Source organism: Pygocentrus nattereri, chromosome 30, assembly GCF_015220715.1.
Source record: "Pygocentrus nattereri isolate fPygNat1 chromosome 30, fPygNat1.pri, whole genome shotgun sequence".
NCBI lineage: Eukaryota > Metazoa > Chordata > Actinopteri > Characiformes > Serrasalmidae > Pygocentrus > Pygocentrus nattereri.
Window position 1 is genome coordinate 12156457 of NC_051240.1, and position 14680 is coordinate 12171136.

The 14680-nt window shown below is 43.0% G+C and overlaps 2 protein-coding genes across 3 annotated transcripts; one reads left to right on the top strand and one right to left on the bottom strand.

Moving 5' to 3' along the window:
- The first annotated feature begins 986 nt into the window (after positions 1–986).
- Positions 987–6662, top strand: sumo1 (small ubiquitin like modifier 1). The gene is made up of 5 exons (XM_017702197.2): positions 987–1141; positions 1828–1899; positions 2932–3009; positions 3524–3595; positions 5029–6662. Exons 1-5 carry the CDS (start codon positions 1130–1132, stop codon positions 5095–5097), a joined length of 303 nt encoding a protein of 100 aa, XP_017557686.1. The 5' UTR covers positions 987–1129; the 3' UTR covers positions 5098–6662.
- A 4394-nt stretch (positions 6663–11056) lies between these two features.
- Positions 11057–14433, bottom strand: fzd7b (frizzled class receptor 7b). 2 transcript variants are annotated; one of them, XM_017702171.2, is made up of 2 exons: positions 14075–14433; positions 11057–13601 (listed from the first exon to the last, which is right to left on the bottom strand). In XM_017702171.2, the coding sequence occupies exon 2, from the start codon at positions 13592–13594 to the stop codon at positions 11927–11929; it is 1668 nt and encodes a 555-aa protein (XP_017557660.1). In that variant the 5' UTR covers positions 13595–13601; positions 14075–14433; the 3' UTR covers positions 11057–11926. The 2 variants fall into 2 exon arrangements, with proteins under 2 accessions (XP_017557660.1, XP_037392231.1); XM_037536334.1 differs by having other exon boundaries at positions 14364–14413.
- Between the last annotated feature and the right edge of the window lie 247 nt (positions 14434–14680).

Consider the following 14680-nt stretch of genomic DNA (forward strand, 5'->3'; position numbering starts at 1 on the left):
ACTTTGATATGAAACATATGGGTGTCATGTTATTTGCAAGAGCCTTTAATTAATATTGAGAAAATGCTCTCAGACATTACATTCTTCTAAGCCACTTTTCCTTCTGAGTCACAAGGGGAGCTGGTGCCTATCCCAGTAACAAAACATTTTGCCTTTTTTTTTAGCCAGTTTCCAATTTTGACCAACCTAAAATGCTTAAAATGCTGTTTGTTTTATATGGAATTTTAACCACTACACAAATATACACATCGCCGTTGTCAGAAGGAAACCTCTTTTTCCATTTTTGTAATTTCTCAATTTTTGACATAATTTGAAAATGCTTGATGCCCTTTACATTTTGTGTAAATGTCACAAAGAACTGACCAAAGAAATGGCCCAAAATGACTTGGAAAAGTATGTTTACACTGACATATATCAAAAGTCATCTACGGTCTTTCCTTCTCTTGAAGAGTTGTCATTTAGATGACACAAGGTTTTGTTTTAACAGCAGAAATACATAATTACATAATCAGTACAGTAAAGTACTTTATAAAGGTATTGTAGTGTGCTCAAGAAATGCTCACGTGTTAGTTTTAGGTTGCTGTTCTTCATTTATTACAGGGTTATCCCACTTCTGACACCAACTGTAGCGTTCACTGCTATTAAGGGACACAGCTTTTGCACAAGTCATGGTGCTTTATTCTCCAGCGGTTATAGGCCACAGTTACACCGTACATAAGCAGAGTTTTCTCTACTAACAGCTTGTTTGCTCCTTAGCTCGTGTCTCACTCCCTCTCTTTTCGGTCAATCAATGGGGACAAACAAATAACCTAAAACTAAAATGCAAACATTTTTGGTGTGATTTAGAAAAATGAATAAAAAGATAAAAGGTGAGAGAAAATGATATATTTCTGTCCATCTATCATAATTTGGTAGTAATGTGGTCTATTTCTTTGGCGAAAGAAGCCCCCCCCACGCACTCTTTACGGGATTTTGTCATCATCTATCCCGCCCCTTCTTCCAGTGAGGTCAGCGCTGCTGCCGTGAGTCTGTGCGAGAGGCAGCTGGAAGCCTAACCTGTATATCACAGCCACACTTACATTTGTGAATAGAAATAATATTCGCAAAGGGCTGAACGTTGTGGAGTACCATGTCAGACACGGTGAGTCTTAAGAGCACGTTTGGGTGTTTCGGTGAGGACTGGAGGCGAACAGCTGGCGCGCACTAACAGCGCTGAAATATGAAAATACGAGGGCCCGTTTAACTAACGCCAGCTAACGCCAGCTAGCAGGGCTTTCACTGTTGTACTAAGACTCAGGCTAGCTGAAGCGAATAGGTAGCTACTCGCCTTTTATGCCACTTGTTTTTATCTTTTTATTCCCATATTAACCAGACGGTTTGCCTGTATTGGGACTGTGAATTTAGACTTTAACGTTTTAACGGGTCGTGTTAGCTCGCTGGTTAACTTGGCTGCTTAGCAAATTAGCTTCGCGTTCCAGTATAAAGCCCTATAGGTTAGCATTTGAGCTAATAAGCTAACCTGTAACGTTATTGGGCCCAGAAAACAAAGTTTACAGTCAGTGTGTCCGTTGGTCAGCTGTTCGCTCTGTTGTGATGGAGACAGTTGAGCTTGGCCAGCTATCAGCAGAAGGAAAGCATTGTTAAAGTGAGCGAGTTGAGATGTTGAGATGTTATCAAAGACCGCTAGCTGTTAATGCAGTCCGTTAGCGCAAAGCTAGCTAGTTAGCACGGCGGACTTCAGGCATGTTTACAGTGACTTCAGCTCTGGACCGCGTTCACTAACATCACAGACTTTAGTCCTAATTGTGCCCGTTTTTACTCCAACAGGAGACCAAACCTTCAGGTGACGGAGGAGAGAAGAAGGACGGAGAGTATATTAAACTGAAAGTGATTGGTCAGGTAAGAGGAGACCCTAAGGGGAACTACACCAATGTGTCAAAATCTGAACATATTTAAATGGTTAAGATGTAAACATGGGAAATGCTTCGTTCACGGTGGTGGTGATGGGAACCAGACATCTGTACAGATTAAAGCCGCTTAAAGCTCCCTCACAAAAAGTTATTACACAAAATGGTTATGAATACGCTGCCTGGTACCCGAGATGTTGTTTTATGTTTTTTTTTTAAAAAGGTTTTGGCTTTAAAGTATTGTTAACCCATTTACTTTAATCTGTTCATGGCAGAGGGCATTATGAAGAAAAAAACACATTTTCTTTCATAATTTTCACTATCTTATCATTGTAAACATTACATGTAAAAACTGAAACACAAGTAGGTTCACTGCTGGTTTGGATAAAATATAAAAATGTCTGTATTCGAGCTGATATTATAGAGAAGCATGGTTCCTACCACCACCGCAAAAATTTGAGTTGGTAAATTTTTCTACATTGAGCAACTTCACATCAGACCACTTTAATTGACTTTAGTTCCATCTGGACCCATGAATTATGCAGAAATATAGAAAAATTGGTGGCATTCCCCTTTAATAAGTTTGATAAGAAACGGATAAAAAATAACCAGTAGTGCCACATTTAAAAATTACAGTACAGTGATTTCTTTTTAATCAACATTTCATGTACTGCACTACTATAAATCTAGTAGACTAATTATGCTCTCTCAGTAGTGAAACATGCAGTCTGTCATGATTTTCATTAAGTACTGACAACATTCACTTTGTAGTCAGTAAGGAATATTGTGACCTAATGTGACCTAAAGGTAAATGATCACATGAAATGATAAGTTCATCATATCACCCACCCCTACCTACACACCTCTGAGGAAGAACAGTGTTTTAGAAAGCCATCTTTGGATTCATCTAAATAAATTAATAAAAACTATCTAACCGTTACATCATGGAGTGCAGACTGCCTGAAGAGATAACGACTAACCTGATCCGCGCTTCTCATGACCTTATGTGATGTTTCTGTTTCAGGACAACAGTGAAATTCACTTTAAAGTGAAGATGACGACGCATTTAAAGAAGCTTAAGGAATCATACAGTCAGAGACAGGTGAGATATTATAACACAAACCGAACTACTAACGTGATGCACGTTCTGTGAACCGTGGTTCCATGGAGTGTTCGCTTGTTCATGGCTTTTGATGTAACAGCAGTTGTTTAAAGTTGAGACTACTCCGTTCAGGTGAGTCTGAGTCAGAACTGAAACTACATAGCCAGAAATTGTCAAAAGTGTTCATGTTGTTCAGATACATTTTGTCTGTCTGTCTGAACGAACGAACAGCAAATGTTTCCACTGTGCTCTTTTGTCAGTGTCTGTGACCCAGTGTGTAATTTATCACTGTTATGTTGTTGCGCATAGTTGGATTTGACCAACATTCCAACTGGCTGTGTGTGCTGTCATAACAAACATACAAAAAAACAAATGTTAACTTTTATTAAGACAACAGGGGTTTAACTAATCATGTGACTTACCACATGGACAACATATATGAGTTATAATTGTAAGTGTTATAAATGTTCCAGGAAAGCATAGAGCTAATTCTGTTGTCACTGTGTTTCTACAGGGTGTCCCCATGAACTCTCTAAGGTTTCTTTTTGAAGGACAGAGAATCACAGACAACCAGACCCCCAAAGAGGTATGATCTCCAGCTTTCTGTTCCCTTGATTAATAGTGCTGCACATGTTGAAGTAGGCCTGTGTCAGTGACAGAATCTTCTTATTTAGGTAACCGTGTGGCTTTGTGAGCAGCTAAACTGTTTTTTTTGTTTTGTTTTTTTTTTTGTTCTTTGCTTTTACCTATTTTATTTACATAACATATTTTTACATGATCATATTGATGATGCTGATGGTAATAAAAATAAATTAGCAGCAACACTTTCTTTGGGCATTTCTGTGACGGTTTTTAACACTGAAGAATGCACAGAATCAAACACATTGATGGTGTGTGAGCCGAAACTTAACAGTGCAGTTCAGTGGAAGTTGTGTGCCTTTTTGTTTGAGCCCTTGTTGTCTGTGGGAGCTTCACCTGATGCTTTTTTGTCAGAGACTGTTTTACCTGATGTCAATTTGTATGAGAGCTGTGATGACTGTTTTTTTTTTCAAGAGACCAAGCTGTTTCGACTGATGTCTGTGGTGTTACGGTGTACGTTGCGCTATAAGTAGCTGTGTGTACATGCATATCTGCCAGACGCGATGGCACATAGTGCCTGACCCAAGCTCAGTCAACCAGGGCATTTCAAAAGCTGCATTTGAACAGCTATCTGTATATGCTAGATACAGTTGTTGTTAATGAGGGATGTCACATCACTGTGATTGAGGACTGTTACCACGGTAACCTGGTTACCCATCACCGGGCACAATCCTTGGAGCACCAGCAGCTTAGCCATGAAGTAGTACATCACACAGACTCACAGGGCCACTGAGTGCTGAAGCGTGTAGAAAACTCACGTCCTCTGGTGCATCAGTCGCTGCAGAGTTCCAAACTGCCTCTGGAAGCAACATTAGTGCAAGAGCGGTGTTGACAGCTTGAACAGATGAACTGGAACATCAGTTGTAAACCAGGCCTTCTCGTCCAACATCAGTGCCTGACCTCACAAATGCTCTTTTGACTGAATGGTCACAAATTCCTCCAGACACACTCAAATCTTGTGGCATTCATAAAGAGTGGAGCCTGTTACAGCCACAATAGGGGAGTAACTCCATTATAATGCCCGTGGTTTTGGGATGGGATGTCCAACAAGTTCATATAGATGTGATGGTCAGGTGTCTGCGTACATTTAGCAAAATTTTACACCCAGGAATAGGTACAATAACTTAATATTGTACTTATTAGTCTACATTAGAGAAACAGCTTGACTGAGTTAACATGCAAATATTACCCTTTTTATGTTTTTAATTCATTGACTGTCATTTTTGTATTGAGGTAGGGCAACCTTACTTTTTCTTTTTTTGTGTGCGTGTGTGTGCACTCTGTCCGTAAGATCCTAGTTACGCCACTGATGACAATATAGGATTTACATCTTCATTGTTCTGTTTTTAATCAATCTCTTTCTCTGCTCTCTCTCTGCAGCTGGGAATGGAGGACGAGGATGTTATCGAGGTGTACCAGGAACAGACCGGCGGCTTTTGGAACGACTAGACCTTTACTTCAACTCTCTTCTCTTTAAATCTTAATTTTGTATGTATGACGTTTATTTCTTCTGTTTCCTTTTGTGCTTCTCTCAGAGGGAAATGGAAAAACCATCTGGATCAAAGCGATACTCCGCTAGGGCTGCTGCAAGTGAGAGAGAGAGAGAGAGAGAGAGGGGAAAAAAAAAAAAAAAAAACACGAGATAAGGAAAGAGGAATAAACAACCTATTCCTCTTCCCAAACCTCTCTCTCATTCTCTCTCTGTTTTTTTTCTTTCTCTGTCCCTCCCTCGTACACTTCGACTCTGGATATGTGCTGTGTTGCGATGACTTAATAGAACTTGTTGCGTTTTTGCCCCAGAACCTCAGAGTAAATTCTCATATTTCCCCATTAGTTCAGATGTTGAACTGCAGAGCATGTGGCTCATTTCTTTCACTGACGTTGTACTGCTTCACTGGGATTCACTTGTCCAGAACAGAGTGAGAGAGCACTCACGGGGTGTACTACATCTACTCTGTTGTTACAATTGAAAGCAGCTTTCGATTTCTGTATTGATACGATGCTGACCCCATTCATGTCGATAGGCCTATTACACTTTTATAGCCACATTCATATAGCAACAATGTGTGGTTGTAGCTTTTGATACAGTGCTAGGATTAGGGGGGTTTTACATGTAATTGTTATCTGATACTAGAAAGTGTGAAGTATGCTTTCCCTGTATACTGATAAGAACTGTGTTGAGATTTCCACACTGTGAGCTGCAGAAGGGAAACCCTTATGTTGTAACGTGTGATCAGTGGTTTCAGTTGCATGTGTTTGTCTGTTTTATGTTAAAGGATTTTGTATGTGTTTATCCCCTTGTTGAAATTATTGAAAAATTTTAAATATCTGTCCTATTCAGCCACAGTTACAGAATGCAGAAGGCAGCAAGCCCTGTTTAGTTGAGGAGTTCCCTGCCACTGACTTGAGAGCTTGTTTAACAGTGTAAGAATGATCTCTGCAATGATCAGCGCTCAGGGGCAATGCTTATTAACACAAAATAAATACAGTGATTGCACACAATCAATGTTACTGCACATTTAGTTGTTTTTAACTGAATTATCTCTCCAGTGTTAGATCTAGTCAATGCCAATTCCCAGTCTTTCTGAATCTTCCTCTGTTGTATGGCATCTGGCAGCTTAAAGGTAAGACATGCTTTCTCCAAGAAGTGAAGCTGGCCTCTGCTTTTTTGCCGCTGCTCACACAACATCGTAGGGCGGCTAAACACACTTGGAGGAGAGCACTGATTGCCTACTGCTGTTTATGTGCCTACCCATGATTGGTTGGTTATAGAGAGGACTAAGGCACCCGTCCCACTGAGAGAGCTGCAGGTCTGGTTGCACTCTCTTAGATTGACGGCTGTGGTGTTTTCAGGATTCAGTCTTGGTTGCGCCACTCAGGAGCCAGCTTTTTTTTCTTTTTCTTCATTTATGTTAAACGGGGAGGGAATTTTGGTCCAGATGGTTTGTGGACATAGAAAGATTATTATTTTTCTTTTGTCTTGTTTTTTAAATAAAATGTGTCAAAATAATGTACTCATTTGTGTTGTTGTTTTTTTCATGCAGGCTTATTCCATATTCAATCTTCTCCACATGTTATTGTAAACAAACTGGCTGCAAAAGTTGTTCGAGGTTATTCACAATTTAGCCACTAGGTGGCAACAGTCGACCAGACAGAAAGACACATTTCCTGAATCTCCCAGTTCTTATTCACCGTCCTGTGGTGAACATGGTCCAAAGAGGTCATACAGCAGAAGGTCATTAGTAGGGCTGTGTATTCAAACTTCTTGCCATACATTTATGGTACTGACTGAACCCAGTATTGAAAAATTGTAGATCAATATTGTGTTTCAATACCTAAGGAAATTCCCAGCATCTGTGAGCCAGTATAAATGCTTACTTCAAAATCTAGACTGCTTATGGACTATTTACATATGTATGCATGTTATCAAGGCCAGCACTTCTTAGTCTGTAATCTTGTTACTGTGAGTAAATACACCCACTCAGTCACTTCTCATTTGAGGTGGGCAATCTGACATGACTTCATCGCTATCATGAAGTTTATCATGATCATATGCTTTTCTGAGCATATTGTGGATATTGTTCCAGACTTAAAGAGCACTGACTGTTTGCAAGTTTCGTTGCAGAGGAAGAGAACATTGGGCCTCATTAACCAACCATCAAAAGAATTTCTTCTTAAAACCCACTTGCACAGTTTTCAGAAGATTCTACTTTCACCAGTGTTTCTAATTTGGGATTTGTTCTTAGGTAAGATCAGAATCTATGAACACTTAAGAGCACAAAAGTGTGAACTACACCAATCAGGCATAACATCACAACATTAACACCACCTCCTTGTTTCTGCGCTCACTGTCCTTTTTATCAGCTCCACTTACTGTATAGCTGCACTTTGTAGTTCTACAGTTACAGACTAGTCCATCTGTTTCTCTGATACTTTGTTAGCCCCCTTTTACCCTGTTCAGGACTCCCATGGACACTCAAAGAGCAGGTACTATTTCAGCACTGCAGTAACTCTGATGTGGAGGTGGTGTGTTAGTGTGTGTGGTGCAGTGGCACTGCTGTGTCTCATCCACTCATACCAGCACAACACACATTAACACACCACCACCATGTCAGTGTTACTGCAGTGCTTAGAATGATCCAATGGAAAATAATCAAATCAATCCTCAGGCCTAGCCATTAGCAGCATTGACTACTGTTGATATTAACCCAGAAAATGTGTACTTGTTGTAGGAGGACCTAACGAAAGTCACTTTAACCTCATAGGCCTGTACATGGTCTCTTTCAAAGCTAGTGTAGAGTTGCAGCAAGAGCATGTTCAGTTTAAAGGGCCTGACTGCAGTCAGCGCTGAATGTCTGGATGTTAATAGGGGAAAAGAAGGGGAACGTGTTACGTGAGAGTAATGGAGTGGAAAAAGGGGGCAGAGTGGGGTGAAAGATGAGGAATGCAGTGATAAAGGTGGGGGTAGAGCAGTGGAGGAGAAAGATGGGTTGTTGTGGGAGTGAGAGGAAGTAAAAACACAAGGACAACGCCCGTTTGAATCTGAGGCAGCCCCAGGCTTCTTCTGTGTTTTCTGCCAAGGATGAGTTTCCTCTGCTGAGATTGTGTTCATCTGTTAGTTTTATTCTTGGAGCAAGTGGCATTTTGCTTTAAGGCTTAATAAGAACCCCTCTTGTGGTTACAGTAAACAACATGCTTGTGAAACATATCAGACAAGCGAACGAGACACTGTATGGCTGTATAGGCTGTATAATGTGAGGGGTGCTTACATATTAGACCTGTAAGCTAGGTTCCTTCCTGCGAGGCTGTGCTATAGCTGAAACCCAAAGGGAAGATCGTATTTCTCAGCAGCACACAAGGCCTGAACACTACCAGATGAGGGCTAGCTAGGAATGGGGGAAGGGGGTATGTGAGTGTGTGATGGGGAGCGGGGGGAAGGGTGTAGAATACCTATGAGCTCATGTCTGTGTCTAAGTACAGTTCCTTTGTATGGGAAATGAGTACAGTGAGGCCGGTTTTTAAGGATTGCCCTTTCAAAGTGTAGTCTTTGTTCTTAAATCAGATGCAGGTCCTTATGGGAAGAAGTGAAGTACAGAGGTAATGAGAGAGAACGTAAAAAAAACAACGAAATGAGAAAATAACCCCTCTCATAAGCAGAAACACCATAGAAAACATCACAGAAACGGCTGCTCTGTGTTATAATATTATGTGCTAATGTGCAGGCCTATGTGCCTTGGGAGCCTTATAGGAAAATATTATATATCCGCCAAGAATGTAACTCAGGGCATTTCACAGCACTGTGTACAATGTCCTTGTTATAACTCTCTCAACAAGAGAACAGAAACTGGATAGCTAGTCATACCACTGGGGCCATCTGTTGGGACAACTCTCCACATTGGGTAAACACTGCTGAAACAATGCCCGACAAAAGTTAAGGCGGTGTCTCTGCAACGGGTATCAGTCCAATTTAGGGAATTGTATCTCGTGGGACCGAGGCAGAAAAACCTGGGGAAGGGGTTACAGTTACCTGAGACTCTGTCCGTGTGTTTTTTCTCAGGCACGGCTGAGAAAGAGCAGCACCTGGGAGGCACAAAAGCTTGCGGATCTAAACACAAACCATCTTTTTCATGCCATTGTAATCTTTTCGCCAAGGGCATGTTTCTACAGGAAGCTAACCAACAAATGTGCCTTGTCAGTAAATAGATGCTGACGGGGGATTATACATTGCTTTGGTTTACGTATAGCGCTGGCTCTCAATCATAGTCACCCTAGGCTGTATCCTTTCTGACCGGGACTGAGGAATTGCCTGCCCCTGCTATGGACAACTGGTCAATGCACCTGTGCTTGACCGGTTGCGGCACCTCCGTCAATGTCAGCTCAGTCTGCCTCTCAGCCCTCAAACATACACCAACGAGCAGCACTGTAGCAACGTCAGGGCTACAATTAGTCATTAAAGTCAACTCAATTATGGTAAAAGCCGATGCACCGCTTGCCTTAAAACTAAATCGCTGCATGTGTATTCATTAAGCATGGCGCATCACAGACGGACCTGAGAGACGGCAGAGCTGTGATGGGTCAAACTGACAGGAAACGATAGAAAACTCAATGATCTGATTAGAAGATTATTCAAATAATAGTCAACTAATCGATTAATTGTGGAAATAATCATTCACCCGAGAGCAAATACCAATCATTTCTGTATGCTACAATTCTTGTTCTGTACCACAGTAACTTCCTGGTGATTGAACTTGAGATGTTTAAAATTCTTAACTTGGCTGGCTTGCGTGAGCTTTACACAGGGGCAGTTCGCCATAATGAGTTTCACTGGAATGCTGCAGACTCTCTCACTCATTGTCCACAGCACTGGCTGGGTGGAGAACTTGAATGTGCGCCTCTGCAGACGACTGTTCTTACAGCTCATCATACCTCGTAGATTCAGCTAGGAATTGGTGGAATGTTTCATGGCCACCCAGTGACTAATGCAGGACTTCAGTGTCAGATGGTTTGGTAAACTGCACTAATATTATCATGTAGTGTAGATTTTCAAACACTACTGACCAACAAAGTTCACACCATGACATGATAATCTAAAAGGTCAGTTCAAGCTTCCCCAACTGTCCAGGCAACTCTAGCCCCCTCCAACAAAACCCTTGCCTCTGGATACTGTAACCCCAACAACGCCCACGCCTTCCCAAAACACAAACCAAACAAAAGGGTTAAGATTTACCTTAAACCAAAGAATGGTGAGCGATCGTATTTCACCAGGAGAGGAAGGGTAAGGATTGTATGCCCCAGTGCATCTTAGGACTTCCTGTTGTTTTAAAGGCAGGGTGGCAAAATTCACACCACCTCCAATTATCTCCTGTTATTCTTGGCTATTGTGTAACACCTCTCTCTCCGTCTAAAATAAAAAAAAACATTTTCTCCATAATTCACACTCCTATTTCTGAGCCTCTTCCCTCGCTGCTCCATAGAGCATTCAGTGACGTCACTCAATTGACTGCCTAATGTCACAGAAATGAAGCAACTTGAGTTTTTAGCGATTTCTCATTACATAACTTTTTTTTCTGAAAATAATGGAACTCAAAATAACTCCTACCGCAATCCTACAGAAGTCTTCTTGTAAATATACAAATAAAAGGTCTAGAGTGAAACAATCCAAAAACCCCAAACACTTCAGCTACAATACATATTCAAATGTGAAATCTTACTGTTTACACACGCATCAATAACATTTTCATTGTCACGGACTGACTAGCATTATTAGAATATATTGTTAATGCTTGCAACGCACGGACTCAATGGGCTCCTACTCAAAATGCTAATAAATTCAAGAGAACTACAGTCAGTAAAAACATTCAAAGGAGCGAAGAGAGCAGGACGAACAAAAACAAAAAGCAGCCCATTCTAAAAATCTAGTCACTTTATTAAGTGAAACTGCTGAGTGAAGAGTACCATCTTAAAAATGAGATTTTTAATAAATACATGTCGTCTTAGAACAGTAACATGACATTTAACCAAAACCCGGTAACAGTTCGTCTCCTATATGCATGTACAAACCTTGTACCATTTGTACCACTAGTTTATACTCCATTTTAAACCTCAACAATCATGTGTGTGGCATTAAGGCCCAAGTCAGTCTGAGAGAACTTTGCAGTAAACTGTAAAAAAATGATTTTACACTCAGATGAACCTAAAGTAACTAGTTCTAAAGAAACCATTAAGCAACAGACATAGGATACAAAAACCTGTACTGTGTGTGTCAAAAATGGATGAAGCAGACACTGAACTATGGGGACTGGTCAATATTACAAGGCACAAGATTAATATACAAAATTTTTGGCCATTGCAGAGATTTATTAAAAAAAAAAAAAAAGAAAAGTTACTATTTTCTTGTCATCATCCAAAAAAAACTCCAACATTCAAGATGAGAAATGTTTTTAGTGTTCAAACAAAATGTTTTTTTTTTTTAAAAAAGGAGGCACCAGACAGTTACTTTAAAAACATCTTTTGAATATTAAAAACGTCCTTTGAAGTTGAAGTCATGCAAAAGAGTTCAGCGAAAACTGTAGACAAAGTGAGGGCCAAAGTTCAAGTATTTAAGTGTCATAAGGCAAGCTTTTTTTGGTGCAAGTGGATTATCTGAGCAAGCTCATCCTGTTGGTCTCCACTGGGTAATGTCCTTCAGAACGGTCACACTTTTTAAATCCACACTGTAGTTCATGACCTGTAGTCTGTCTCACAATCCTGGCTGATTATTATCCACATTGACACCGTTTCAGACCGTCGTTTCTCCCTGGCCATTTCCCAGGCGTTTGTAAAACCTGCGCCACGACTGAAGGGTCTTCCCGGACCAGATCCAGAACCCAGACGTGATTCCCACAATCATGGTCATGAGGTATTTAATCATGAAGACGGTAAAATCCGGTGACATGGGTGCAAAGTTGGAGGCTGGGCAAGGCACAGCGAAGCGCTTACATGTCTGCATGTGCCACGTCTTTTCCCACTGCTCACGAAACGCCTGCTCGTAGAAGTAGCAGGCGATGACGATGGTGGCCGGAACGGTGTAAAGTACGCTGAACACGCCTATCCTCACCATCAGCTTCTCCAGCTTCTCCGTTTTGGTACCATCGTGCTTCATGATGGTCCTGATCCGGAAGAGCGAGACGAAGCCAGCCAGCAGGAAGGATGTGCCGATGAAGAGGTACACAAAGAGCGGGGCGAGGACGAAACCACGCAGCGCATCTACGTTGTAGATCCCCACGAAGCACACACCCGTCAGCAGGTCGCCATCCACCTGGCCCAGGGCGAGGATGGTGATGGTCTTCACAGCAGGCACAGCCCACGCTGCCAGGTGGAAGTACTGCGAGTTGGCCTCAATGGCCTCATGGCCCCACTTCATGCCAGCTGAGAGGAACCAGGTGAGGGAGAGGATCACCCACCAGATGGAGCTGGCCATGCCGAAAAAGTAGAGAATCATGAATAAGATAGTGCATCCCTCCTTTTTAGTACCCTGAGCCACAGTTCTATATGCGTCCTCCCTGAACTTATCAATGCACACCACTTTGTCCTCCAGGAGAAATCCAATGACATAGGCCACCGCCACCATGAAGTAGCAGCCAGAGAGGAAAATGATGGGCCTCTCTGGATAGCGAAACCGCCGCATGTCCACAAGGTAGGTGAGGACCGTGAACAGGGTGCTCACACAGCACAAGATGGACCAGATCCCAACCCAGAGGCGGCCAAATTTCACCTCCTCCTCCCTGAAGTACATGAGGCCGTGTGGTTGCGAGTGCTCGCAGGGCGCCCCGCAATCCTTGGCCCCCAAGAATTTGTAGTTGAGGTAGGAAGGCACGGAAAGCTGAAGGGGGCAGGTGAAAGGCTGGCCAGGCCGTTCCATGCCTGGGCGCGGTGTAAAGTGACCTGGCGATAACAGCGTGGGCTCAGATGTGGGGCCGCTGGGGTCTGAAGTGTTCTGGCCCACGCAGATTTCGCCAGCACCGTGCACAGGGAAAGCCTCACAGCGCAGACGCTCAGGCCACTGGAAGCCAAACTTATTCATGAGCGCCTCACAGCCATGGCGTGCACGCTCGCACAGTGACCGGCACGGCGGGATGGCCTGCTCTAGCACGGTGCACACGGGCGCATACATGGAGCACAGGAAGAACTTGAGGTCTGCTGAGCACTGCACTTTGACCAGCGGGTAGAACTGGTGCACCTCCAGGCCAGCATCCTCTTGGTTTGTGTGCCCCAACAGGTTGGGCATAATGGTCTGGTTGTACTGGATGTCCGTACACAGAGGGATGGAGATGGGCTGGCAGAAGCCATGCTCGGGCACCGAGATGCCCTTCTCGCCGTGATGCTGGCCAGCACCATAGCAGAGCAAAAGGGCCAGCACGCAGAGCGCCGCCTGGCTCGAACAACTGGCTCTCCAAAGCGCCATCATCGGTAGTCTGGAAGGCAACGAGACACGGTGCACAGAGCTTTTAACACACCAGCTACACTAAAGAAAATACACAAAAGATGTTTTTTTCAGCTTCAAACCAAGAAACATGCAATACCAGCCACCCCACTGACCGACTAATTGCAGTTAGCGAAACTTTGGAGAAAGTTTTGGCCCCCCTCCACGTTTTATACTCCATTATTGTAGACTTGGACCGCCTCTTGTGAATAACCACTAGCTAGGGGCTGAAGTTCCCTTCTATTTGCCAGCTTACTGCTCGAATTCTCCCGTTCCACCTTAAACGATGCAGCAATTGTAACTGGTACTTGTTAAAATTAACTTCTCCACCATTTAAGGTGGAACGGGAGAATTCGAGCAGTAAGCTGGCGAATAAGAAACTGACTTTATGTTCTCGTCCTTTTCCCCATCTATAGGGCAGAGAGCGCTTTAATACTCCCAATCAATTAACAAAGAAACACTTACGAAAGCGCAGCCGATGAAAAACGGGCTTTACGACCGAAAATCCGCGTCTACGCTGACCGGGAACCGCAGATGCAGCTAGCCGATCCCTCGTGGTACGTTAGTTACTCACGAACCCGTCCAGCTCGCTGATTTTTCACTCAGGTAGCGCATTCGTGGCCCGTTTTCGCGACTCCTTCGGACATTTCATCATAGGCGCCGAGGGATCTTCGTCTCCTCTAACCTCCGGAATCATGCGTCGCCGCTAAAAAACGCTTTCAAAGTCGGCTTTTTTCAAAATGTTCAACTTTACCTGAGTTAAAGTTTATAGAGAGACTCCACATTGCCCAGCTCTGGTGAGACGGTTTCCAGACACCCCTTCATTCAAGCTCTGCGGCGCGTCTCTCCGTGGGGCGCCTTGAAACCCTCCCGCATCCCGACCAATGGGAAGGTTTGTTTTTCTTAGCGCGCCGTTCCTGATTGGAGGAGTGGGAGCGCATCAAAAAGGGCGTGGCCACTGGAAATCTCAGTTTGAAACGTACAGTGGGACCAAAAAGTACTTGGACATGTGCGACGCACTTGTGTGTGTTGTATGTGTTGAGTGCATGTTGTTAGGAAACAAACTGCCAA

Excerpts from the sequence above, each read along its gene's own strand:
- sumo1 (XM_017702197.2), top strand. Across the intron at positions 3,010-3,523 it reads AATCATACAGTCAGAGACAG|GGTGTCCCCATGAACTCTCT; the intron begins GTGAGATATTAT and ends GTGTTTCTACAG. Across the intron at positions 3,596-5,028 it reads ACAACCAGACCCCCAAAGAG|CTGGGAATGGAGGACGAGGA; the intron begins GTATGATCTCCA and ends CTCTCTCTGCAG.
- fzd7b (XM_017702171.2), bottom strand. The coding sequence starts at position 13,594 with ATGATGGCGCTTTGGAGAGCCAGTTGTTCGAGCCAGGCGGCGCTCTGC.